The sequence below is a fragment of the Scardinius erythrophthalmus genome (genome assembly GCF_964197995.2).
Source record: "Scardinius erythrophthalmus genome assembly, chromosome: 1".
Taxonomy (NCBI): Eukaryota; Metazoa; Chordata; class Actinopteri; order Cypriniformes; family Leuciscidae; genus Scardinius; species Scardinius erythrophthalmus.
In genome coordinates, this window is record NC_138221.1 from 58,242,124 (window position 1) to 58,269,198 (window position 27,075).

Here is a 27,075-nt window from a genome sequence, read left to right on the forward strand (position 1 = left end):
GACTGAACATGTAATACGCATGTGCAAGACATCATCTTCAGAGATGCGCATTTTTGTTGTTTGCATGGAGTTTTCAAAAACTTGCACTTTTAAACCCTAAAGTTTGCGTTTTCAGGCACCCAAAACGCTGTTGTCGTGTAAAAAAATGGCCAAAACGCATAAAAAGATTTACGTTTTTAGTTGAAATGGTGTCATGTAAACAGCCCCTGAAACTGAGGACAATATATACACAGGATAACTGAAGAAGGAAATAAGAGACAGGTGGGGCTAATCAATCAAACAATGAGTAACTATGACAACTAATGCCCTGACAATCAAGGAAACAGAAAAGAAAAACAAGGAGAAACAAACTAAAAGACCAAAATCGAATAATTCCCTACTATGTAGTTGGCGCCAACAGTAACAGTACGCCAACCAAAACATTATGTCAACAGAGTAGTACTGTATGTCCGAATGACCTAATCCTCCGCTGTGATTCTGAAATATGCATTTGATGGACACTTTACTATCCAATGAGGCCACAGGAGAGGATTTCTTAATAGCAGTGAAGCGACACAACTGACGCTGGAAGGTCACGTGACAGTAACAACACTGTGGATGTAGTATGTCCGCATTTCATTCATACTAAATAGAACATATTTTCAGAGAACAACAGTCATGAAGTAAATTCAAATTAAAATCTAGTTCCTACTGTGGACGCAGCACAAGAAAATTAAACTAAAATGAAACAAAAACAATAACTGAATATGACAAAAACTATAGGCTTTATATTGCAAAATGCAAAACATTTTTTATAAAAGATATAATTGCACAGTTTTTCATCCTGTACTGTGTGTTGTACATTTAATTTATTATCATTTAAATAAAAACATTATATTACAATAATATTTTTTTACGAATAAGATTTTAAAAAACGTGGAATGTCTGGAACATGGTGACAAATGTGCTTAATAATGTTAAAATAATATTACATTGCAAAAAAAAAAAAAAAAGTAACAGTCCCAAAAATAGGCTTTATTTTCTTTATGCAAAATATGATTTCCTGATTTATTTATTTTTATTGTTGAAATGAGACCTGTACAGGTTTTAATGAGATTCACCTTCACTAGTTATCAGGCACTTTAGATGTTAATTTCTCTGTAAAGAGGGTAATGGGAATTAGAGAAACACTATGACTAATGGTATACTTCTGTTCAAATGCCTCACTTTCTCTCTGTTTTTCTTTGACACAGGACCATCAGACCATTCTCAGAGCCTGGGCCGTGAAGGACTTTGCCCCAAACTGCCCTCTCTATGTGCAGATCCTCAAACCCGAGAATAAGTTCCACATCAAGTTCGCAGGTCAGCGTACAAAATGTGTTTCTCTCAGGATACAGGTGTGGAGAGTGGAAGATAGTGTGATATTTGATGCACTTCGTACATGTGTGAGTGTGCTGAGAAGCAGGTGATCAGCCAATCTCCTTCCCTCTGAAGCTGTGTCCTTCAACACTGAACCCACTTCATATCCCTCTTCAGCTGTGTAAATGTGAATAATGCTTTTTACTTCCCCAGTCCACCCATTCTTCACAACATGCTATGCTGTGATGGATGAATTATGTGTGTGAAGGCCAGTATTATTACAGAGTGTCTTTTTACACCAAGAGCAAATAGCCCGCCTTGTTGGCAGAGGCTTTTTACACTAACTCCGCCTACTAATGTCTGGTTGAGCCAGACAAAATTACAAAAGAAATCCCACAGACAACAGAATCAGTGGTGTGGCATTAGCAAGACAGACTCAAGTTCGAATCCGCCTTTTCCGAACTCATTCTTCTCCCTTTTCCCATCGCATATCAGCTCAGAGAGGCATTTATTTTAAATAAAATGAAGAAAATATTCAAAAAGTGGAAATAGAGCGCCTAATGGGTATTTAAAAGTGGGAAAAAGGTATTTAATGGAAAGGGTTTGGAGTGAGTGTATGGAAGGATTTTAGGAACAGGGACAAGTAATGTCCCAATAAAGCAGCATCCATTTATGATTTTAATACATATAATAATTTACACTCAATATGTTGTTATTATGGACTACTTGCACTGAGCTTCATGACGCACTTCCATTTTAAACTCATTTATTTTCGGTTATGAATATTTTCAATGTGCTGTGATCAGCTAGTTGACTAAATACCACCTAAAATGAGTGTCCACAAGAAGATTTAAAAATCTGGACATTTTTTAGAGACAGGAGAAGAGATATTCTCATGATTTCTGTGTAAAGATTTTTCCAAACTCAACAAAACATAGAAGTTTTAATCCAACCCAAGCCGATCTGAGAAAGCAGCGGCTTGTAAGCATACGTGATTGTTTCACCACAGGGTTTCAGAGCTCTAAACCAGTGACCGAGATGCTAAAATGTGTGAGACCTGATGAAAAAGATCAGTACAAACATTTATTTATTTAAATGAAATATTTTAATAATTTTAATGTTGTGTCATTTTTCAGTGTCAATCATTTTACTGGATATGCCCTAAATTCTTAATTGATATTCAAAGTACTTGACTGTCATTCTCTACGCTGTGTGTGTTACTGTTTAAGATTCATTAAATATTTAACACCGTTCGATTTTTTTAAGGCATGTACCTCGCATTCTTTCATTCAAATATTGAAAAAACTGGAATAATAGCACCACAAAAAAATAAATAATAATAATAATAATAATACATTTTAAGTACAATCAACTTGGATGTTTATGTCATTTCAACTTAAATTACATTAAATGACTTAAAAAATAAGTTGAATCTTGTATAACTTACAAAAAAAGTAGAAAATTGCATACATTAATGGTAACAGCAGGTGGGGGTCTGCTAATCAATGGCGGCGCCCGGGGAAGCTTAAATTTTTTCCGAAACATTGGCCCCCTGGTATCTTCAGTGTCCCCTGTATCTCTAGCACCCCCTGTATCTTCAGTGGCCCCTGTATCTCTAGCGCACCCTGTATCTTCAGCGCCCCCTGTATCTCTAGCACCCCCTGTATCTCTAGCACCCCCTGTATCTCTAGCACCCCCTGTATCTCTAGTGGCCTCTGTATCTTCATACAAACAATGTAAAGCAATGTAAAAACATATAGTATTTTGCCATAACTTATCGATCATATCATTTTTTATACCTGTATTTTTAGTGCAGCACACACAAGCAATCCTTTTTATCAGTCAAATTAATTTAAAATGTAAACTCAACTGGTATGAAATATGATCAATAAGAGAAAAACACAGACAGGAGATTCACAGATAGCATGCGCCAGTACTGCACTGCATTCTCTTTTGTGTCTTATTGCACTTGAATGGTTTGAAAGCATTTGCCTGAATAACTGCGTGATCATATATTATAACGCTAGCCAAAGGATTACGGGAAAAAACGAATGCTGTGTTGATTGCGTTAATATCTTTAACGCGCTAAATTGAAAAAAATTCATTGACATTTTTTTTTTAAATACAAACAAAATGAATATTTGTGCACCATTAAAATGAACAAAAATAAAATAAAAAGTAATTAAAAATATAAACAAAATAAATATTTATGCATTATTAAACTAAATAAAAACTAAAATGAACTAAAAATACACTATGAACTAATTAAAGGAACCGTATGTAAGATTGTGGCCAAAACTGGTACTGCAATCACTTTCAAATTACTGTAGAGCGGTGTATCCCCTCCCCCTCCCCCCTGACTCGAGGTTGCCAGTTAGGCTGCAGGATCCAGCAGGAACGTAGGCTGCTACAAGGAGCTTCCAATGGCAAGTGACGAGTCCTACACAGTACGTTTTTTTCTGTTAATTATGTTTATGCTTCATGAGAGATGTTTTGCGAAGTAATTATGTATCGCAAAAATTTGCGATTAGCCAAATATAATCGTAAAGATGTACTCTCGTATGTGACAGTACATTGTTAGAATCTCCTATACAAATCCTTGTTTTATTTCGGACTTTGTCACGACGTATTTTGGATTCATAACGAGGTCTTTTAGGTTTCTTAACGTTAGACATTTTTTATCCGACGCGTTTGTAGCTGCAGCTGTGGTAACTAGAGCAGAGCTGGCAACCCGGATGCCGAAACACTACTGACTTCGTGATTAGTAGTTAGGTGGGGGGTGGGGCATCAGGCCAAAACACAACATGACAACATCAACATCAGTTGAGGGCTGCAACTTCACTTTTAAATGACAATATCCTGGCCAGACTACTGTTGTCAGTGATATAAGTATTTGAAATGAACATGATTTCTTAATGTCTAGTGACATATCAGGGCCATTTTATGATTAATTGAAATATATTTCTTACATACGGTTCCTTTAAATAAAAATAAAATAAATACAATTCATGAACTTATGAATAAATTCAAACCCAGAATACAAAATGCAATAAAATATTCAGAACTTTAATAACTGGCAGCTGGCTTATAGTCAACCAGGCTTTTTTTGTCAGACCCAGTCCCTCTCATGTTCAAAAGCTGGTTAATCAAGCATACCTATTGGGGTGAGGAGAGTGTGGAGCACTCAAACCTCCAGGCATTGCTGCAAAATGATTGTCACAAGCAACTGTACCCATCCCGTCCACCTTCACTTCAGCTGTTTCAATCAGCCGCTGAGAATTGATTGTGTTGGAAAAGTGAAGAAAATTCATTCTCTTCACCCTCCACCTGCTTCTGTTGCACTCCAACCTCACCCTTCACATCTCCTCTCCATTTGGAAACCAACTGGATCCGTGTTTATTCAATTGACCTTCCTCCCTTGAATGGTTTTGTGGAGTTACTAACTATAAATAGCACTAATAACTTAGTAGCTAGTCGACTAGTCGATACAACCCTTGTTTTGGAGTAGTTTCCTGTTTAGGAAGATGTCTTTTGCTTTGGTGTGTGTTTGTGTGTGCGTGAGGGTTATTTTAGAGTTATTACCGGGAAATGATGGAGAATTTCATGGTGCTGCAGGATGTGAGGTGAGGCAGTGATTAGAGATCCAGATTTCCAGCTGGCTCTGCGGGTCCAGTGAGCAGCAAATAAAAAATTAGAAGACACATGAAGACTCACTTTCTCACTGACCTGTACAGTCCTGTGGTTGTGATGCTGAGAACATGATGGTTTGCCCTACATGTGGTGACAGCGCTTGTTTTAAGGTCATTGAGAAGGCAGAGGAGGAACAGACACGATGAATCAGTGGTTGAGGCAGCTGCGAAGTCAGTGAGCTTTACCCAGAGATCAACCACAGATTACACAGTATCACACAATCTGTCAGTCGAACAAAGTCTCTATAGAGTGCTGCCATCAAAGGAGAACGAGAAATGAGTCTGGTGTACACTAATTCCTGTATCTGAAACTGAAGAATGGTGTCTCACTTCCCTCCTGCCATGTCAGTCATTGACATAACACTAAGATTAATGACCTAGAAAACCTACACTGGTGCCTAAAGTAGGTCAAGACGACCTGCAAATGATTCAGTGTTTTTCTTCCTCAAAAAAATGCATGTTTATTTTAAGTGTTATGACATCTACAGCGCCCCCTGCATGTTCAGCGCCCCCTGTATCTCTAGAGCCCTCTGCATCTTCAGAGCCCCCTGTATCTTCAGTGCCCCCTGTATCTCAAGCGCCCCCTGTATCTCAAGCGCCCCCTGTATCTCAGCACCCCCTGTATCTCTAGCGCCCCCTGTATCTTCAGCGCCCCCTGTATCTCTAGCGCTCCCTGTATCTCAGCGCCCCCTGTATCTTCAGCGCCCCCTGTATCTCAAGCGCCCCCTGTATCTCAGCGCCCCCTGTATCTCTAGCGCCCCCTGTATCTTCAGCGCCCCCTGTATCTCAGCGCCCCCTGTATCTCTAGCACCCCCTGTATCTTCAGAGACCCTGTATCTTCAGCGCCCCTTGTATCTCTAGTGCCCCTATATCTTCAGAGACCCTGTATCTTCAGCGCCCCCTGTATCTCTAGCGCCCTCTATATCTTCAGATACCCTGTATCTTCAGCGCCCCCTGTATCTCAAGCGCCCCCTGTATCTTCAGCACCCCTTGTATCTCTAGCGCCCCTGTATCTTCACCACCCCTTGTATCTCTAGCGCCCCTGTATCTTCAAAGACCCTGTATCTTCAGCACCCCTTGTATCTCTAGCGCCCCTGTATCTTCAAAGACCCTGTATCTTCAGCGCCCCCTGTATCTCAGCACCCCCTGTATCTCAAGCGCCCCCTGTATCTTCAGCACCCCTTGTATCTCTAGCACCCCTGTATCTTCAAAGACCCTGTATCTTCAGCGCCCCCTGTATCTCAAGCGCCCCCTGTATCTCTAGCACCCCATTGTATCTTCAGCGCCCCCTGTATCTCTAGCGTCCCCTGTATCTCTAGCACCCTCTGTATCTCCAGCGCCCCCTGTATCTCTAGCACCCCCTGTATCTTCAGCACCCCTTGTATCTCTAGCGCCCCTGTATCTTCAGCACCCCTTGTATCTCTAGTGCCCCTGTATCTTCAAAGACCCTGTATCTTCAGCGCCCCCTGTATCTCAGCACCCCCTGTATCTCAAGCGCCCCCTGTATCTTCAGCACCCCTTGTATCTCTAGCACCCCTGTATCTTCAAAGACCCTGTATCTTCAGCGCCCCCTGTATCTCAAGCGCCCCCTGTATCTCTAGCACCCCATTGTATCTCTAGCGCCCCCTGTATCTCTAGCACCCTCTGTATCTCCAGCGCCCCCTGTATCTCTAGCACCCCCTGTATCTTCAGCACCCCTTGTATCTCTAGCGCCCCCTGTATCTTCAGAGACCCTGTATCTTCAGCGCCCCCTGTATCTCTAGAGCCCCCTGCATCTTCAGCGCCCCCTGTATCTTCAGCGCCCCCTGTATCTCTAGCGCCCTCTGTATCTCCAGCGCCCCCTGTATCTTCAGCACCCCCTGTATCTCTGGTGCCCTCTGTATCTTCAGCGCCCCTTGTATCTCTAGCGCTCTCTGTATCTCTAGCGCTCTCTGTATCTTCAGCACCCCCTGTATCTCTAGTGCTCTCTGTATCTCCAGCGCCCCCTGTATCTCTAGCACCCTCTGTATCTCCAGCGCCCCCTGTATCTCAAGCGCCCCCTGTATCTCTAGCACCCCATTGTATCTTCAGCGCCCCCTGTATCTCTAGCGCCCCCTGTATCTCTAGCACCCTCTGTATCTCCAGTGCCCCCTGTATCTCTAGCACCCCCTGTATCTTCAGCACCCCTTGTATCTCTAGCGCCCCTGTATCTTCAGCACCCCTTGTATCTCTAGCGCCCCTGTATCTTAAAAGACCCTGTATCTTCAGCGCCCCCTGTATCTCAGCACCCCCTGTATCTCAAGCGCCCCCTGTATCTTCAGCAACCCTTGTATCTCTAGCACCCCTGTATCTTCAAAGACCCTGTATCTTCAGCGCCCCCTGTATCTCAAGCGCCCCCTGTATCTCTAGCACCCCATTGTATCTCTAGCGCCCCCTGTATCTCTAGCACCCTCTGTATCTCCAGCGCCCCCTGTATCTCTAGCACCCCCTGTATCTTCAGCACCCCTTGTATCTCTAGCGCCCCCTGTATCTTCAGAGACCCTGTATCTTCAGCGCCCCCTGTATCTCTAGAGCCCCCTGCATCTTCAGCGCCCCCTGTATCTTCAGCGCCCCCTGTATCTCTAGCGCCCTCTGTATCTCCAGCGCCCCCTGTATCTTCAGCACCCCCTGTATCTCTGGTGCCCTCTGTATCTTCAGCGCCCCTTGTATCTCTAGCGCTCTCTGTATCTCTAGCGCTCTCTGTATCTTCAGCACCCCCTGTATCTCTAGCGCTCTCTGTATCTCCAGCGCCCCCTGTATCTCTAGCGCCCCCTGTATCTCTAGCGCCCTCTGTATCTCTAGCGCCCTCTGTATCTTCGCCCCCTGTATCTTCAGCGCCCCCTGTATCTCTAGCGCCCTCTGCATATCCAGCGCCCTCTGTATCTCTAGCGCCCCTTGTATCTTCAGCGCTCCCCCGTTATCTCTAGCGCCCTCTGTATCTTCAGCACCCCTTGTATCTCTAGCGCCCCCTGCATCTTCAGCGCCCCCTGTATCTTCAGCGCCCCCTGTATCTTCAGCACCCCCTGTATCTCTGGCGCCCTCTGTATCTCCAGCGCCCCTTGTATCTCTAGCGCTCTCTGTATCTCTAGCGCCCTCTGTATCTCCAGAATGACCACCCAGCCTCCCTCTCCCTGCTCCTCAAACAGCATGTTCCTCACCCCCGCCTCCGTTAGTGTCCTTCAGCCCTTCTGCATCTCCCACTTACTACAAGGATCTACCAAGTGTCATCAGGCCACCAGCTCCTCCAAGCAGGATCTGGGCCCATCACTCCACCGCAGCCTGTCAACACATCGGCTCCACCTTGGCTCCTCCCTCCCTCAGCTCAATCGGAAACTATCGCCATATGGCTCCATCAGACTCCCTCGTCCCTCCAGCTCCAACCTACACAGTTGGACTATGGCGCGAGGACACGCCTTTCCAGAGGGCGTACTGTCAGGAGCATGCTTTGTTTGTTCCTGTCTTGACCTAGTTTCTAGTTTGTGTTAGTTTCATTCAGTTCACCTGTTGTTTGCTAATTAACTCATTAGTTTCCTCGTTTAGTTCTAGTATAAGTTCTCCCTGTTTTGTTCAGTTCCTTGTCCTGTCTCTTCCGTGTTACTTCATGTAAAGTGGATGGTTTCCTGTGATTTCTTCTATGTGTTTGTTTTGCTTTATAATTAAGTGTTTCTCTGGACTCTATCGTCATGCGCTTTATATATCACAGCCAACCGTGACAATAACAGACTACAGTTAAAATTATAATCAAGTATTTTACAAGTGCTGTAGTATGTTAGTCAACACATCAAAATTAATAAGTGTACTTCTTTAAAGCATGACAAAAGATATCTTTATTTTTAAATGCACATTGACATTATGACATTATTCATGTACTTTTCATGTCCATAATTAGTGCCCTTTTTAAAAGTGTTCTTGAGTATGTTAAGAAACAGTCATGAAAGTTTACTCTCTCAAGTGCACTTAAGTGGTGTTTAATTTCAATAATATTATATCGTCTGCAAATCCAGTATAAAACTTGTACGCTACAAGTGCACATTCAGTGCATTAAAGTATACTTCTTTTTCTCAAGGGTATGTATAAAAAAGGTCTCAAAAAAAGGATTCAAGGGAAATATAGTAATATATTAATACAAATATAGATTTTTTTTTCATACTTTCAAATAAAAAATTGGAGTGTCAAGTTATTTAATATTATTATGAAAATTAAAATATGAAGGCGTCTTAGCAGATGTGACAGGATGCCATAAAAACATTGGGCACACTTACCCAGAAGTATGGTGTAAAAGTGATGACGAATTTGCCAAATGTTTGTTTTATCTGCTTTTACTATATGTGCAACATGTTGGATTATGAATAAGAATGTGCATCTTTTATTGAGAGTTATCGTTAAAATGACACTTGCTTTATATTTACTTATGTTTCATATCAGTCAGAGGTGGTTATCCCCTGTGGGCGGCTTGGCGTCTTGGTGGTTTACTGAGCGCTTACTTCTTGACAGTTCGGCAGAACACATCAATATGCAGTTTTTCTATGCGTGGCAGACATGTTGTGACACTGCTTGGAATATAGGCACTAAGTGGCTGAGTGGGTGGCATAAATGAGTATGGCTGTAGACTTGACTTCAGCTCTACAAATAGCTTAATTGCTATTAATGTGAATAATGTTCACATCAATGTAACAGAAGCTCACAGAGTGGTTTGTCTGAGGAGATGAGTGTTTCGTTCACATGCAGCCTGATCTCGAATGGTTATTCTGGAACTCTGTTTGTTTTGTTCGACTTTTGCTGCGTTAATTGTTTTTATTTTCCTTTCCGTGGGCATGTTTGGAAATAGCAACTGGCTGCTTTACCTCTTCCAGTTCTGCACAGTGTTATCTACGCTATCAATAGCCAGGTCATAAACATAACCAGCATGCTGCTTTAATTATTGCTAATGGCAGAGAAGTGGCACTGTTGTTACCGTCTTGCTGGGGTTCACAGAATGAGCACAGTCTCTCACTGCTACACTGCAAAAACAGCAGCTTTAGAGAAAAAAGGAATCTAGAAACACAATTATGACAGTGCTCTAGCCTGCTGTGCTGCGTCCCCGCTTCAGCCGAGGTCAGTGTGTGCTTTCTGAGGTTGCTGTAAATGAGGGAGTTCGTGAAAGAGGAGATGAAGTGGTCGAACTGAAAGGGCCTGCATGAAGAGGAGCCAAGGTCTTTAATTCACCATTTGATCTTTATGAGTGAATGTGCATCTTCAAGTGCTGCCTTCAGTACTCCAGCCTGACATGGAGAATAATTCAAAGAACAAAGCCTATTTAGTTATTTATTCATGAAGTTACAGTGACAGAAATAAAAGATATTGATTAAATAATATCAGACAAAGTACAGTCCTTATTAACTACAGATTAAAGTGTAAGTTTGCAAATTTTTATTTGATTTGATATGATTTTTATTTTTATATTGTTACAATGTCTGTATTATTATGTAAATGAACAGTGTTGACTCTTTTTTTCATGTTACCTGGACTAGAAAAATCACATTTATTTGTCAGCAAATGTCTGCCGGATGATGCAAAATGCAGCTCTTGGGATTTCATTAAAAACTACAGATTACATTTTTGTATCCCCGCCCACTAACAGTCGGATCGACAGAGGGTTATTAACAGAACAGTTATTGTAAGAGTAGGTTTATCACTGAAAATATTATTTCTATGTCTACTCTCTAAACAGCATAATGGTAAAAACAGAACAATATTGCAACAGCCATCTTACCTGTACATGACAGTGTTTTGCTTCGGGAGGAACTGACAGAATGACAGTTTCTTTCAGTTCCCTTTGTGTCGGTCACTTCCGATGTCATGTCGAAATGCTGACACTAGGGGTTATTCTTAGTATCCCCAAACACAACTGATGCACTGACGAAAAGGCCAATGGAATTGGCGTGTGGAATTTGCATGCCTGGCCACGCCCCCGGACATACAAGTATTTAAGGCACATTTCAGCTTTGTTCTTCGGAGCCGAAGCAGCACGTCTCTTGTATATGAGAAGAGAATTTCCATTCACCGCTGCAGCTGCTGGATTTAAAGTCATCTTTCTCCCTTTGAGGGTGCGGATAAGTGCGATTCACTGACCGAGGCTCCCCTCTGCAAAGATACGCTAGTGCACAGCTGGCCCCGGGGCCTAATTTCCCCAAATGAGCCTCATTGGACAGACACTATGCAAGATCAGGGAGGGGCGAAGAACAAGTCATAATAGTTGCGCTGTACTGGCCCAACCAGACTTGGTTCTCAGAACTCACGCTCATGGCGTCAGCTCCTCCCTGGTGAATTCCCCTGAGGTAGGACCTTTCTCAGGGGCAGGGCAAAATCTGGCACGTCTGGTCCCTGGACGGCTGCTGTATGGTCTGAACTGGCGCCTTTACACAACACGGTTTTCTTCCCATGCGGAAGACCCACAGAGATATCGAGTCGGGTCTGTGCTTTCCTTTCTCCAACAGGGCCTTGAGAGGCACCTGTATGCCTCCACCCTGAAAGTGTACATGGCTGCAATAGCAGCATATCACAACACTGTGGATGGCAGGTCTTTGCTGCCTGGAATTTTGGGCCTGGAGACTCTCAAGTGGTCCTGAGACCCCGGCTTGGATATGTGCCCACCAGTGGCGATTTCTTTAAGACTGCAAGGGAAGCTCGGCTTCCCTTATAATTTCACAAAATTAATGGTCAAATATGTACTATTGTATTAACATTTTATTGACTAAAAATGCGTTAGAAAACGTTCATCTCAAAGACGAGTTCGTTCAGAATCAGTTACATTTAGCAGGTCGGCTGACTCGATCTCCTTCTCATACATTCCTGTAGCGTCACAGTGCATTTCCCTATTGAAGCCCAGCGTCCATTGACTTCAATGGGGCTGCTTTGAACGTTTTTTTTTCAGTGCTTCGAAACTAGACGGTCATTGGATAAACGCTGCGATTATGTCCCGCCCACGGACGCTCAGCGTCTCTGGGGGTGAATGGGGAGTGGGCTGGCCCGGACTCCGAGCTTCTGCGTGATGATTGGAGGGTCTGTTGAAAGACTGCATCTCCTTTTGACTGACAGCGATTCTGTACTATAAGGAATCGCTGAAGCTATTCGCGCTCAGTCCCATCGCGGATTTCTCAAGTTCAGTCGAAATAAAAACTGCTGCAACCTATTTCTTGATATTTGCTTGGCGAAATTGCTTGATTTTCATCATACATTTCACACAATTATACACCACATTCCTTGTTTCAGTTTTACAGAGTTTAATATTTTTTTTTAGATCGTTCATTCATTCATTCATATAGTAGGCTGCTAGCGTCGTGGGTGAAACTGCGCACGATGGCAGACAGTGCTAATATTGTCGACCTGATTTTGGCGAAGCCATTTGAAAGTGTTCCTTTCGAGGAAAAACTTAGAATTAAACAGCAGGGCAGATCAACACCTAAGATTGATTTAGTGCAAAAGATAGGGAAAAATAACAGGTCTTTTCAGCTCTCCTGGTATGACAAAGTTAGCTGGCTGACTGGAAGTGCTGTGACAAATAAAATGTACTGCTGGCCATGCCTCTTGATGAAACCATCTCACGGATGTGTTGTTTGGTCAAAGGTGGGGTTTGGAGATCTGTCTAACTTTGACAGGGCATATAAAAGACATGAAAAGAGCAATGAACATGTGAGTGCATGTGCAAGATTAAGTTGCATGGGCAGGATCAGGGTTGAGCATGCAATAAATGAAGGTGCTCGCATTCAAGTGGCTAAACATAATGAAACAGTCAAACAAAACAGGGCCTTCCTAAACCGCCTTATTGATGTGACATCCTTGCTTGGCCGGCAGGAGCTGTCATTTAGGGGACATGATGAGAGTAGTGAATCATCCAACAAGGGAAATTACAGGGAATTCACAGAAACATTAGCTAAATATGACTCTGTCCTGTCCACACAATTCGAGTCCTCAACTGTGTTTTCTGGTATGTCCCATACTATTCAAAATGACTTGATCTCTGCTCTTGCAGCCACCGTTTCTGATCAGATCAGAGATGAAATTCAGGATGCTCCCTTTTTTGGATGGCAGGTGGATGAAACAACTGATATATCCTGCCGTGCCCAACTCTCTGTCATTGTTCGCTATGTGGATAGTGCAGGTAAAATTCAGGAGCGCTTTATCAGATTTTTTGATGTTTCTGGGGGGCGAGATGCCCAGTCCGTTTTTGAAATATTAAATGAGAACATGCAGGGCTACAATTTTAAGGATAAGCTTGTGGCACAGACCTATGATGGAGCTGCTATCATGGCTTCAAATCTCAATGGTCTGCAGGCCAAAGTGAAAGCAATAGCCCCCAGTGCAATGTTTGTGCATTGCTATGCACACAGACTGAATCTGGTGCTGTCACAGGGGGCTAAATGCTTGCCTGAGTGCAGAATTTTTTTTGCATCACTCTCTGGATTTGCCACATTTTTTTCAAAATCCACAAAGAGGACATCTTTTCTGGAGTCTGCAGGCTGTTCAAGGTTGCCCAGAAACGCTCCTACTCGATGGAATTTCACATCACGGATTGTGAGCACTGTGGCAAACAATTATGATGGCCTCCTGCAGACATTTGAGAACATCATTGCAGATACAACAATGGATGATGATACACTGGATTGTGCCAAAGGCTTTGTGAGGAAACTGGAGGATTTTGAGTTTGTGTTCATGTTGTACACATATGAACAAATCTTCTCTGAGACTGATGTGGTCTTTGATATTGTCCAGCAAAGGGCGATGGATGTTCTTTACTGCAAGAACAGAATTGAATCTCTTCTTGCATTTGTCAAAGAGAAGAGGTCAGAGGGGGCTTTCCAAGCCATTTATGCCAAAACAGCAGATCTCACATCAGACCCACGAGATGAGCCCATGAGAAAGCGCCGTCTGACCCAATTGCAGGATCCCCAAGTGCGATACAGAAATCTGTACATGGCCATCCTTGATAACATCTTGGAGCAGATTCCTCGACGTTTTTCAAATTTGGAAAGCATGCTCTTCTTAGAATTAGTCAATCCAGGGAAATTTGATGACATGAGACAAGTATTTCCAGAGGAGGCCTTCCAAAGTGTCCTGAAAAGTTATGGCCATCACTTTGATTCAGGAAGACTGAGGTCAGAACTTCAAGTCCTGTATTCAGATCAGGACTTGCAGGGTAACAGGGGAAAGCTGTGTGATTACTTGGTGTTCCTCAAAGACATGGAGTTGGACAGTGCAATGCCTCAGCTTTACAAACTGTTCTCATTAGTGGCAACAATTGGAGCTACATCTGCAGGTGTAGAAAGGAGCTTCTCCTGTTTAAAGCGGCTCAAGTCCTACACCCGAAACACAATGGGCCAAGGCCGTTTAAGCAGCCTAGCTCTGCTGGCCATTGAGAGGACACTGGTCAAGTCACTTGAAAAGACGCCTAGTTGGTACGACAGGGTCACAGACCATTTTCTTGAAAAGGAACGTAGGGCAGAATTTACTTTTAAATAAATAGACAATTTTATGATGTAGGCCGAAAATGAGCTTCCCCTCTCTGACAGACCAGTAGCCGCCACTGGTGCCCACGACTGTGTCCTGTGCACATATACTGTATATGGACCGCAAGCTGTGCTTCAGACAATCTGAGCAGCTCTTTGTCTGCTTCGGAGGTCAGCAGAAGGGGAAAGCTGTCTCCAAGGTCTTACTAGATTGTGGATGCCATTATCTGGGCCTATCAGGCCCAAGGTGTACTGTGCCCATTAAGAGTGAAACTCACTCCACTTGGGGTATTGCTGCCACATCAGCTCTGGGGAACGGTGCTTCATTGGCAGATATAGAGTTGTGGACTAGGCTACACTTTTACCAGATTTTATAATCTCCGCATGGAAACAGTTTTGTCTGGAGTCTTGGGTAATAACAGGTAAAACTTGGACAAATGACCATTTAGAGTTTCCCTGAATGGTGAACCCTGGGCCACCTTTCACTATCATTTAGCAAGCACTCTTATGGTAGATGAGATCGGTGGAGGAACTCACTTCCAGGCCCATTACTTGTGGTATGCCCCTTTTCAGGTGAGCCCTTGTAATCTGAGTGCTCTGTATGTAGTGGTTCCCTCATAGTGAATTTACATACAATGTATTCGACCACTGTTCAGTTTCCCTGTTGACAAACCCAGTGTCTTCCCCTGGGTATAGCTTGCTCCGTCACCAACCGCTGTGGCCAATAGTCTTCACCTCGTCAGATGGAGCCCACCACAGAGACCTTTTCCCTATGTAGTACCCCCCTTTGGTGAGTCCTTTGATGTATTTTCCACATACTAACCTCTTCTTTCTGGTAGGATGTGGTCTCCGTAATGTTCCTTTCTCATTAGAGAAGGTGAACGGTTCCAGGGTAAGTTGGTCCCCTTGAGATAGGGAGACCTGAGATCATTTATCCTGGGCGTTGGAAGGTTACGAGTTAGCGTTGCTGCACTTGTCATTGGCACGTGGAGCATCTGCACCTTATCTCGCGACACAGGGCAGTAGTTGTGGCATTTAGTATAGGGACCCCTAGTGTCTGCATTTCAACACAACGTTGAAAGTGACTGATAGACAGGGAATGTCTCGGTTACTAGTGTAACCCTCGTCCTCTGACTGAGGGAACAGAGACGTTGTGTCACTCCTGCCACAACTCTGTGCTGTCCGCTGAAATGGGCGAGATGCACAAACCTGAAGTGTGTGATGCAAGCCAGCCACTAAAATACCTGCGTGGCCAGGCATGCAAATTCCACACTCCAATTTCATTGGCCTTTTCTGAAGACGTCCGAGGTGTTTGGGGCTCCCAAGAGAACGAGGGTTAAACCTGTAACCGAGACATTTTTTCCCCTCTGTTTGGCTTAAACTAAATTAACCTTTTAACAACTATAATCAGAATCAGTTTTATTGTTGTCAGGGTTCTGTCACTTCTGTCTAGTCTATTTCTTGGTTTTGTGACAGAGCCCTGACACTCCTGTTTTGTCTTGTCTGTGTGCCTTGTTTCATGTGCGGGGCTGTGGTCCCGGCACTTTGGACACTAGTTTGGCTTTGGTTCTGTGTCGGGATTCGTACATTCATGCGCTGCGTGTTTGTCCTCTGTTGTGAGCTCACAGGATGAGCTTTTGCTCGCTCTCGTGTGCTCTGTCTTATTGTGTGAGCGTGCGGTTTCGAGTTCGCTCGGATCGTACACTCTTCTGCCTGCGTGTGTTGTTGTATTCTGTGTAGCACGCAGTTTGTGTTTACATCGGCCGCGTGCTTTCATGTCGTGTTTTGTCTTGTGCTGTGTAGCATGCAGCTTGTGTTTACACTGGCTGTGTGCTTTCGTGTTGTCATGTTTTGTGTGAACACATGGCTTTCGAGTGTTCTCATTAGCCGCTTTCGACCGGAGGAACCTTTTCACAGTTCCTAGAACTATTGGCTATAGTACCCGGATGTCGGCGTGTTCGCACCGCAGGAACTAGGAACGATTTTAGTTCTTGGAACTAGTTCTAGGGTCTAAACCAGCACTATAGGAACTATCCGTGACGTTAGTGTACGCTGATTTACCGAACGCACGCGGAACACCAGCACCCGCCATTTTTAAAACAGCTATAATGTAAACACACAGATTATAGCCTATATATTTACTCCATAAACTAACTATACAAATATGGAAAACAGTGATAGATGGGTCTCTAAACCTTTATGCTGAAGAGAAAATCCAACGCAACTTTGAGGGGACCAAGCCAAACATGATTATGTTTATCTGCCCAGCTAGCAACACTGGACATCAACCACACGGCATAACGTTAGGCTAATAACCTTTTTTCATATACTGTCTACTTTCTATAACAGTTCTATCTAATAACATATTAAACAGTACTGTTAGACACATCGCTAACTAATAAGCACAGAGAATGCGAGCATTGTTTGCTCTGGCGTTCTCAGTGCCGCAAAAATAAAGGTCTGTCGCGCCGTCAAAATAAAAGTCACCGTGCTTGCGTCACTCCCTTACCCCTCCTACCAGTTCCTATGGCCACTTGGCCAGTGCGAACGCAAACAGCAAAACCGAGTTTGGGGGAGAGTAGTTCTTAGAACTGTTTAGAAGTGGACAGTTCCTAGAACTAAGTTCCTAGAACTACTTGGTCGGAAAGCGGCTATTAGCTGCATGTTCATGTCTCGTTTTTGTGAGCACATGGCTTATGATTTGTTTTACTGGCCATGTGCTTGTGTTTTTGTCATGTTTGGTGTGAGCACATGGCTTGTCATGCATGTTTCCTTGTGCCATCGTTCTACCTGTCTTGTTTCTCCCCATGGGGTAGTTTTTGATTGTTTTGTTTTATTTTTTTATGCTTAATAAAAGCCCATTGCTCTGCACTTGAAAAGAAGAAAAATCCTATAGTCAAATAACACTTTATTTTATCTTCAAAGTTGAAATTTTGCTAAATTGTTTCACAGAGAACAGTCAGTCCTAACTCTCCTCCTGATTCTCCTCATTTCATAATTTCACCTTCAATCTTTCTTTGTGCCTTTGCCTACGCATTTCTCTGAATTGACTCTGGTTATTCAAACAATTGGAGCATTCTTCTATCCTGAGGCGAGTAGCGTGTTTGAATAGATGTCAGTAAAATCTATGCTGAGTAAAAGCTAAGCTAAGTAAAAGCTATGACTGTGTGCAGGTTTTTCTGGCAGCACACATTTCACATTGTTTTTGCAACTCTAAAAACAGTTTGTAATTCCTCAAATCCACTCTGAGAGAAAACATAACATTGTACTAGAGCAAAATAATAAATTCTGACCATACTGTGTTAACTCATCCACCCTAATAAATCCACCCAGTCGTGCATTTTGTCTAATTTGATACCATTCACTATTTAATTAAATTCAGTGCAGGCTTGGACAGAAGATAAAATATAAGGAACAAAAAAAACACCCTCAAAACAAATGACATAAAGGACTTTTTTTATTTACCGAATCCGAGGTAAACCGGAGTCAATGTTTTCCTCAATGCTAATGCGATTGTATTGACTCATCTCCCTAATTAGCAAAATTAGTAAATGTGTTTTCACTCACCGCTAACAAGCCACATGAAAATTGCACTCCATCCACGAGACAGTCATTAGTGCAGTGCCTGCTATTTTTCCTCCGGATGAACGCATTATTACTATGGGTACACTTAAGTATTCAAAAACATCCTCTTTTGCCCCCAGTTTTTTCTAAGCTCTTTCTGTGTGTTTTTCTGGTACTTTTGCTGGCATTTAAATGGCAGTGGAGGTCTTAACCTGATGTGTGCTCACTCATCTGTGTTGATGGCGTTTAAGAGGGCCACTGTTTTGAGCATGGGAGTTAAAGGAGCTTGAGATCTGAGGAGTTGCCTTATTTCACGCTCTGTTAATGGCATCGAGAGCCTTTGACCCCTGTGATGTGTGTCTTTGAAAATCAAATGCAGGGAACTGAATATGTGCAAATGGGTTAGCAATACTAATCAGGAGGGATGATGGTTTCAATTAATGTTCTGGCGGGATTGCTTTTCTGCATGCTAAATTAGTAGGGTTCCCATGGTCAGATATTAGAACAGTTTGATTTGATTTACAGGCTTGGTAAAGTCATGGCAATTTCCATAGGACACATTAAATTGATCAAAAGTGACAGTAAAGACATAATGTTTCAAAAGTTTTCAGTTTCAAATAAATGCTGTTCTTTTGAACTTTCTATTCGTCAAAGAATCCTAAAAAAATTGCATCACGGTTTTCACAAAAGTATCTGCATTTTGGGATATCGCATAAAAAACACTGGATGGAAAAGCCTAGATGCACATGAATTCTAAAAATGCACATAAACACGTATGCGCTCAGTTTAGGCTGATATTTTTTATCCGATAAGAAGACACTAAAATAAACAACGATGGAAACACAATTACCAAATAAATCCTTTGATGCGCTCCAAAAAACTCACGTGACTTTACTTCAACAGTGACTGTGATTGGATAATTGGACTAACCAGCAGACGAATCACATCACATTATCTCAAATGTTGGTTTGGTCAATCTGAAATGCCTATATTTAATATTTATATCAGGATGTCTCAAGCGATATGTCAGTAAATATGTTATTTACATATCTTAGTATGAGTACTTAGTATGAAATAAATGTATTTTAAATACATTTTGGTATAGTTTTTGTCACATGGGGAGTTAAGGACCTATCAGCCTGCACCATCTAGAGTTTCATGACAGAACTTTGTATTCTTTTCCTTTGATAATCAATACAATGTCAATTTAGGTTAGATTATGTTGAACATTACTTCATAATGAAAATACATTTATTAACACAACATTTTAAGAATTAATATTTCTCCTGTGTTCTTATTTTGCAGACCATGTGGTTTGTGAAGAAGAGTTTAAGTACGCCATGTTGGCCCTCAACTGTGTGTGTCCTGCCACCTCCACCCTGATCACCTTATTGATTCACTCCTCTAGAGGACAGTGAGTATAAATCGTCCCTCTCTTACTCACTCACTTCTAGTAGCCAGGATTTTGACTACAGCATTAAATCTAATCAGATTGTATCTTATGAACTTAAAGGGATAGTTCACCCAAAAGGAAAATTCTGTCATCATTTACTCACCCTCAAGTTGTTCCAAACCTGTTTGAATTTCTGTCTTCTACTGAATACAAAAGAAGTTATATGTTGAAGACTGTTGGTAACCAAACAGTTGAAGGGCCCCATTGACTTTTTTCCATTCTATGGAAGTTAATAGGCCCTTTTAAGCTGCCAATTTCACTGGCGAAATCCAGTCATTTGAACAGGAATCTGTGCGATTGGAGTTTCACGTGAGGGTGAAAGATTTCCCCACACAGATTTCGCTCATTTTCAAGTTGGTCGTGAGAATTTGCTGTGCTGAACAACAGAAAGCTGCTTGGTTTGAAAGTGTCTTCTTTAGAGCTGTGCTTTATACATCGCTATGATATTATAGATCATAGATCATTAGGTAGTAGATGTCACACTTACATCACTGCAGTAGTGCGCACACTATGGTGAAAGAAAAAAAGTGGTAAGAAATGGGGGGTGATGGTCAAAATCCATGGAATAATGTAAAAAAGGATTGTGCCTTTTGGATGTCAGAATTGGAATACAAAAAAGGTCTTCATTTTTATAGGATACCGTTGTCGAATATGCCCTTTGAGGTTCCAGTAAACGCAGACGTTTATATTTGCAAGCCATTATGCTGCTTATGCTGCTAAATTACCCTAACCCTACTATTAAAGGGGTCATGAATTGAGAAATCAAATTTCCCTTGAACTTTTGACATATAAAAGGTCATCATACTATAAGAATATCCTGTAAGTTTCAGAACTGAAAACTTTCAGCTTTTATTAAACAGCTTTTATTAAAACCAAGCTCAGAGAACGACTCATTTTGGAATTACCTATTTATGACGTCATAGATGGGTGAAAGACGGCCTCTACAGTATCACCACCTACTTCTACATCATTACCACTGAAGCCCCGCCCACTGATTCGCAAATGACAAGTAGTAGATAAATAACAAAAGTGACCCTAACACAATGCACTGTGCACAATGCACAATGCAAAAGGTCACTGCAACCTTTCATGCCACGATCCAAATATAATGCTATGGATCTAATATAATGCTAAAATCAACACTTTTCACGATTAGTTAACTTTGAGAGCTGTAATAGTAAAAATGTGATAAAAGTTTTCGAGAGAGTTCCACTGTTCCAAATGTAATACTTAGCTGTTTCATATGCAAAGATGTCAGCCAATCACAGCAGTGGGCGTTTATACTGAAGTCACAGCAGACACGGCCCTTCAAACAGAGCGTTCATTAACGCAAAAAAATAATGTAGTTCATGGCCCCTTTAAAGCATGAATTTGATATAAATAATAGATCTGCATAATATACTCATATGCAGTTCATAGAGGGCATAATATATTGGCCCTACAGTTATAGCATGAAATAATATTTAAATCTATAACATTTATATCTCAAAAGTCTGACTTTTTTCTTGCAACTGTGAGTTTATATCTCACAATTCAGATTTTATAACTCACAACTCACAGTCGCAACTATCTCGCAATTATCTTTTTAATTGTTTTAATTCTGTGGCTGCTAAAGACTGCAGAACTGTCACTTAACTGCCACCAGGTAGGCTCCGCCCACAAAACACAGCATCGCTGTTTACCAAAATGGTCTGCACATCGCTGCACTATTTACGCCTGCAAAATTTAGCTGACAGTTCGCTAATGTGGTAGCACCTTTAGACAGGAAGAGATATTTTGACTAACATTGAAAGTGACCAACAACATTTGTGTGCATTTTTATCTGTAATATGTATTTTTGAGGGTAATACATCAGTAAAACTTTCTCCGTCTGGTTCTCTGTAAAAAGACATTAGTGGCATTTTTGATGCAGTATAGATGTGAATTTGCTCTTTTGAATATATTTACACAAACATGATGTCTGAAATAGAACACAATGCCCTGTAGATTATGTGCTTGTGCTGCTTCACAGATCTCTCTGCATCAGTGAGATGTTCCGATTAACTGTTTCATTTTTTATTATCAGAACAGCATCTTCAGAGGCCTTCAAGCAGCGAGCGGGTGTCTTCCAGCCGCTCAACAGGTCAGACCCACCGATTGTAAAATATTGACGCATACACATCGATACACACAGCGGCAAAGATCCCATAAACTGTGAATTTATCTCTGCGTCATGCATCCTTGTTTCTTCACCTCCTCCATCTTAACACTCCCCCACTCCCTCTGGTTCTCACCTTCCCTACATCTTCCCCGCCATTCGCAGGGATGTCAAAGACACATCAAGCAGTTTTTATGTTCTCTGCCCATCTGTAAGATAGTTTTTTCCCAAGCTGAACTGCAAGCTGTGAAAACATTTGGAGGACATGTCAAAGGAAGAGTTCACTCAAAAATATTAAATTCTGTCATCATGTACTCACCCTCATGCATGATTTTCTTTATGTTGTGGACCACAATGGAAGAAATTTAGAAGAACGTCCACACTGCTTTTTCCCATAAAATAAAACTGGATGGGGATTTATGCCATCAAGCTCCAAATTGGACAAGAAAGTACATGAGAGAACATTAATTTGAATTTTTAGCTGATTTGTTCCATTAAATGGATAGTTCACCCCACAATTGGGTTAACCATTATTTTAAGTTGCTACAATGTTATTACACAAATAAGTACTGCGTTATTAATTAACTGCATGTACTTAGTGTTAAACATAGGGTTGGGTTTTGGTTTAGTTTGGCTTAGGATTAGCTACTTGTATATATGTATAATTTACTGTTATTACTATGGAAAGTACATTTAACATGAAAAATGAAAATTTTGTCATCATTATCTCACCCTCATGTCATTCCAAAAGACATTTGTTCATTTTCAAAACACAAATGAAGATATTTTTAATGAAACCTGAGAGTTCCCTTTCGAGTGAGAACTCACACTGTGTCGTCTAGAGGACACTATGGGGAATGCCTCCAGCATGACAGGTGTCAGGAAGTCTTAACTCAACAGTTGCATTGGCTGGCGACAGCCTATGACGCCATTACTTGTGTGACTGTGAGCATACAAGGGTGCTGAGGAACACGTCATCCTCTTCTTTGTCTTTGGGATCCATTTGTTTGAAGTACGTGTGAAGGAGCATACACTTTTCGTTCTCAAGGGAGCTAAATGACTGCGTTGTGAGGATTTCTCAATTAAAGGGATGTGCATTTGGGTAGAATGCCTTTGACTCTTTGAAGAAGCTGGATGTTCTAGTTATGATGCATTTGAGACTGACTACATGAGACAGGTAAGAAGCTTTTTCTTTCTGTTTTCTCCTGAGGGGATAGTAGTTAGCTTTTGCACAAGAGCGTTCGACTCTCAAGGAAGTTGAAGTCACTCATAGCAATGCATTCAAATCTGACGTTTGAACTAAGCTTGCTTGACTCTCGAGGAGGTTAAATGTGTCATTTTGCAATGCGGTTGATGTTATTGGTTCCATCCAGGCTTGACTCTCTCGAAAAAAAGATAAGAGTTGAGCTCCTGCACTCCGAGGTTCGTGTCTCATGGGCACCACTGCGGTAGATGGGATCGAGTGTTGGGGTTGTGGGTGGAGCAAGGGAGGAGTCAAACGGGAACTTGTCCTTTTTGGGCTGCTCTTTTTGGCTCAAATATTGCTATTGCTCAATGTGTTGTTTCTAATTCTGAAGAATTAGGGACAGAAAGAGTGTAGTAGTAATTATTATATAAATTTAGGAGTTGTGGTTAGTTATTGCCTGTGCCACGAACAGATTGAGATCTGGTTTGGTGGCGCGAGAAATGTGAGATCGCTTGTGGCAGACTTTGCCGGCAATTTCTGTTGACATAACTGTCCCACTCATATGCGCCTTCTGTTTCCCCTTTGATCTCTACACTGAGGCAGAGAGATCATAAGAGAAACCATATTCGGCCTACATTTATCTTTTTATCACAATAAGTAAATGTGAAGGGATTGTGTGAACACCGAAATGTGTTGATGACTCCATACCATATTTCATTGGTTGACACATCCTCATTGAAGGCTCTGATCCTGCCATTTAGATCTTTATGATACTACATCACTCCTGAATGGCAGGATATATGTCCCTCCCCCTTCTGGGGAGGGCTGGTTGGGTTGGCAGGCAGTTCTGTCAAGTTGTCAGGCTGTCTGTGAGCCTCCTTGGTAGGCTCCTAGTTGGTAGGCTCTGTAAGCCTCCTTGGTAAACTGTTCTGAGCATAGGTAGTGGTTATATGCTCTCCCTCTGAACTGCGAAATATTTTACTCCTTACTCCTATCTTTCTAGGCCTCCGCTCCCCGAATTTCTGAGTTTCAGAATCAGGTGTTGGCATTCTACAGCCCCCTGGACATATTTGTTTTTTAGGTTTAGTGTGTTAGGTCTCCTCTCGCTATAGAGAGTTGTACTGTTGAGACTTCCGCCACTAGAGCTCCACATACAGTAGATATTAGTTTCAGGGAGGGTTGTGTTGCTTGGCCTCCTCTTGTTTTGAGAGTCGTCTTGTTAGGCCCCCACTCCCCAGAGCTTCGAATAGACAGGACTATCAAGATGTAGGGCTCTTTGTGAGCCTCCTTGGTGAGACTGTCTTTAGCCTTAGAGCATGATATTGGTAGTGCTAGAGCCAAAGCCTCTTTCATGAGACAGTTTCTGGCGTAGAGTTTAGTTGGGCTTCCTCTTGTTTTAGAGGGTCATGTTGCTGAGTCCTCTGCTCATAGAGCTCAGTTCAGACAGATGTACTGGAGTTGTAGGCCCCATGGGAGCCTCCTCAGTTTAACTCGCTTTAGGGTTGAGTGTCGTTAGGCCTTCTCTCATTCTAGAGAGTCATTCTGCTGAGGCCTCCACTCGCCAGAGCTACATACAGACAGTATTATCAAGTGGTTCTTTGGAGCGTCTTTGATAGAACTGTCTTTGGCGTAGGGTGTAGTTAGGCCTCCTCTTGTTTTTGGAGAGCCATTTTGCTGAGGCCTCTGCTCTCAGAGCCCCATACAGACAGTAGTACTGGAGTTGTAGGCTCTTGGGGAGCCTCCTTGGTTAACTGTCTTTAGGGTTGAGAGTCGTTAGGCCTCTTCTTGTTTTAAAGAGTCGTTTTGCTGAGACTCACTCACTTTTTGTGTTATCAGTATGATAGCTCTTTAGGAGCCTTTCGGATGGGATGTCTCTGGCGTAAAGTGTTGTTAGGCCTTCTCTCATTTTAGAGAGTCATTTTGAAGAGGCCTCCGCTCCCAGAGCTTCTTACAGACAGTAGCAATAACGGTGTAGGCTCTTTGTGAAGCCTGAGTGTTGTTAGGCCTCCTCTCTTTCTAGATAGTCATCCAACTGAGGCCTCCACTTCTCAGGGCTCCGCAAAGACAGTATTGTCAAGGTGTATGGCTATTTGGTAAGACTGTCTCTGGCATAGAGTATGGTTAGGCCTCCTCTTTGCCTTGAGAGTCTGCTCTTTGAGCTTGGTTTAGCACATAATGTTAAGTGCAGAGTAGGCCAAGGTTAATGTGATTTGGCTTTGGTCATATTCCCTTTAAGGAATCTCTTTTTAAGTATGATTCCAACCCTTTGGGCCAGTGTCTCATTCCCCTTCTCAGGGAACCATGGTTACATGCGTAACCTGAGATTATTTCTGTCCCTCCATTGACAGTCCATTTGCCCAAAACTTTGATGCTTCAAAAAGTTCATACAGACATTGTGAAAGTAATCCATAAATCCTCTGTTGACTATATTTGATGTGCTCCACAATGTGCGTTGATTATGTTTATTTGTGAGCAAAAGCCTAAATCTGTTCATCATATAAAGTAATTGTATCTATTCACAAGACTTGGATTAAACCGCTCAATTCATATGGATTACTTTCGCAATCTCTTTATGACCATTTTGAAGTGTCAAAATGTTGGTGTAATGGACTTTTAAATAGAGGAACTAAAATCTCTCAGGTTTCATTAAAATGTCCTTTGTGTTTCAATGATGAAAGAAAGTTTTATGAAAGTCAACATGAGGGTGTAAACGATGACAAAATTAAAAAATTTGAGTGAGCTATCCTTTACTCTCTTTGTAAATAAGATGTGAAAACATTTTCAAAAGATCATCCATGTCTATCTGTCACAGGGAAGGCGCTGCTGGCTCAGTCGACCAATGGCAGCGCACATACAGGCGCTGTGCGGCCAATGAAGTGCACCACATCAGGCTGGAAGAGAGCAAGTTTTTTGGAGAATATCAGGGAAAGAGTTTCACCTTTGCCTCCTTTCACGCACATAAAAAGTAAGCCTCAGGATTAAGCTCCAGTGAATCAGTTTGTTTTAATTCCAGTATACGCACACAATAACACTGTTAACTGCTATGGCAGATATGGGGTGTGTCTGATCGGGGTGCGCAGGATGGACACAGCCAACATCCTCTTGAACCCTGGACCCTGCCACATCATGGGAGTCTCCGACACCTGTTTCTACATCAACATCTCCAAAGAAGAGAACTCAGCCTTTGTCAGGGGCCACAGAGAGCCTGTGAGGGGCCCCGGGGGCGACTCCAGAGGGGTCCCACAGACAATCTATCATGGGCTTACTCGCCTACCAGTGCACAGCATTATAGCCAGCATGGGTTAGTTTGTCAACTCGACGATTAATGATCACACAGATTATTGAGATTAACAATGATAAAAAGATCTTTCACTTCAGTTTCATCATGACTTTAATAATTCATTTATTCACACTGAATTCACACTAATCATACAGTAAAGTGTATGGTTTCCTTTAATGTTTTCTGAACAAATATTGCACAGGATTAGAATGACAAGAATAATATTTTAAATATTATATATTTTATTTTTTTTAAATATAAATAATTACAATATTTTCTTTTATCCTCTTAAGTCTTAGTACTTGAACCTTTTTATTATTATTAGTAGTAGTAGTAATAATTATAATAATAATATTTTATTATGTTATGTTACAATTATTGTGCAATAGTATTGTATTTTAATTGAGTGTGATCATGGTTATCGCACTATGAAAACTTTGTGAAGATCTGAATCACAATATGTCTGTATGAATTAAACCATTATTTATTAGTATAGTGTCATGTATTGTGTACTGCTCACAGTTAAGTAAATACAGTTACTCTTGTTCTTTACTGTGGATGTGAGATGGATGTAGACAGAAAAAGAGAAACATGCTTCTCAAATTGACAAAAATTTCACTAGGGGTTTATTGCAAACAAAATATTAAATTTTAGTGCAATATCTCCATCTAGTGAAAAGCAGTGGAACTCATGAATCATCTGTCGCCTCTTGGCCCTCAGTGGTTTGATTAAAGGTGCTTTAAGAGATTGGAACCGATCTGCTAATTTCCACCATTTTTCAACAGCACTGATGGAGCCAATCTGCTAATATCCAACATTTTTCACTTGAGCAAGTTATTGCATTTTCATGAAAGATTACGACGACTTACAATTTTTACTCTGAATAATTGCACTGATGAATCACGAACTGTAAGACAAGAAATGT

At 41.9% G+C, this 27,075-nt stretch overlaps 1 protein-coding gene across 1 annotated transcript in view; it reads left to right on the forward strand.

Moving 5' to 3' along the window:
• The window catches only part of kcnt2b (potassium sodium-activated channel subfamily T member 2b), a gene marked incomplete at both ends in the record, with an annotated part of 106,325 nt that overhangs the window by 49,589 nt on the left and 29,661 nt on the right, over positions 1-27,075 (forward strand). The window contains 4 exons of the mRNA XM_081357210.1: positions 1,233-1,341; positions 19,400-19,508; positions 25,683-25,835; positions 25,921-26,171. Coding sequence (XP_081213336.1) covers positions 1,233-1,341; positions 19,400-19,508; positions 25,683-25,835; positions 25,921-26,171 — 622 coding nt within the window. The remainder of the gene's footprint in view (positions 1-1,232; positions 1,342-19,399; positions 19,509-25,682; positions 25,836-25,920; positions 26,172-27,075) is intronic.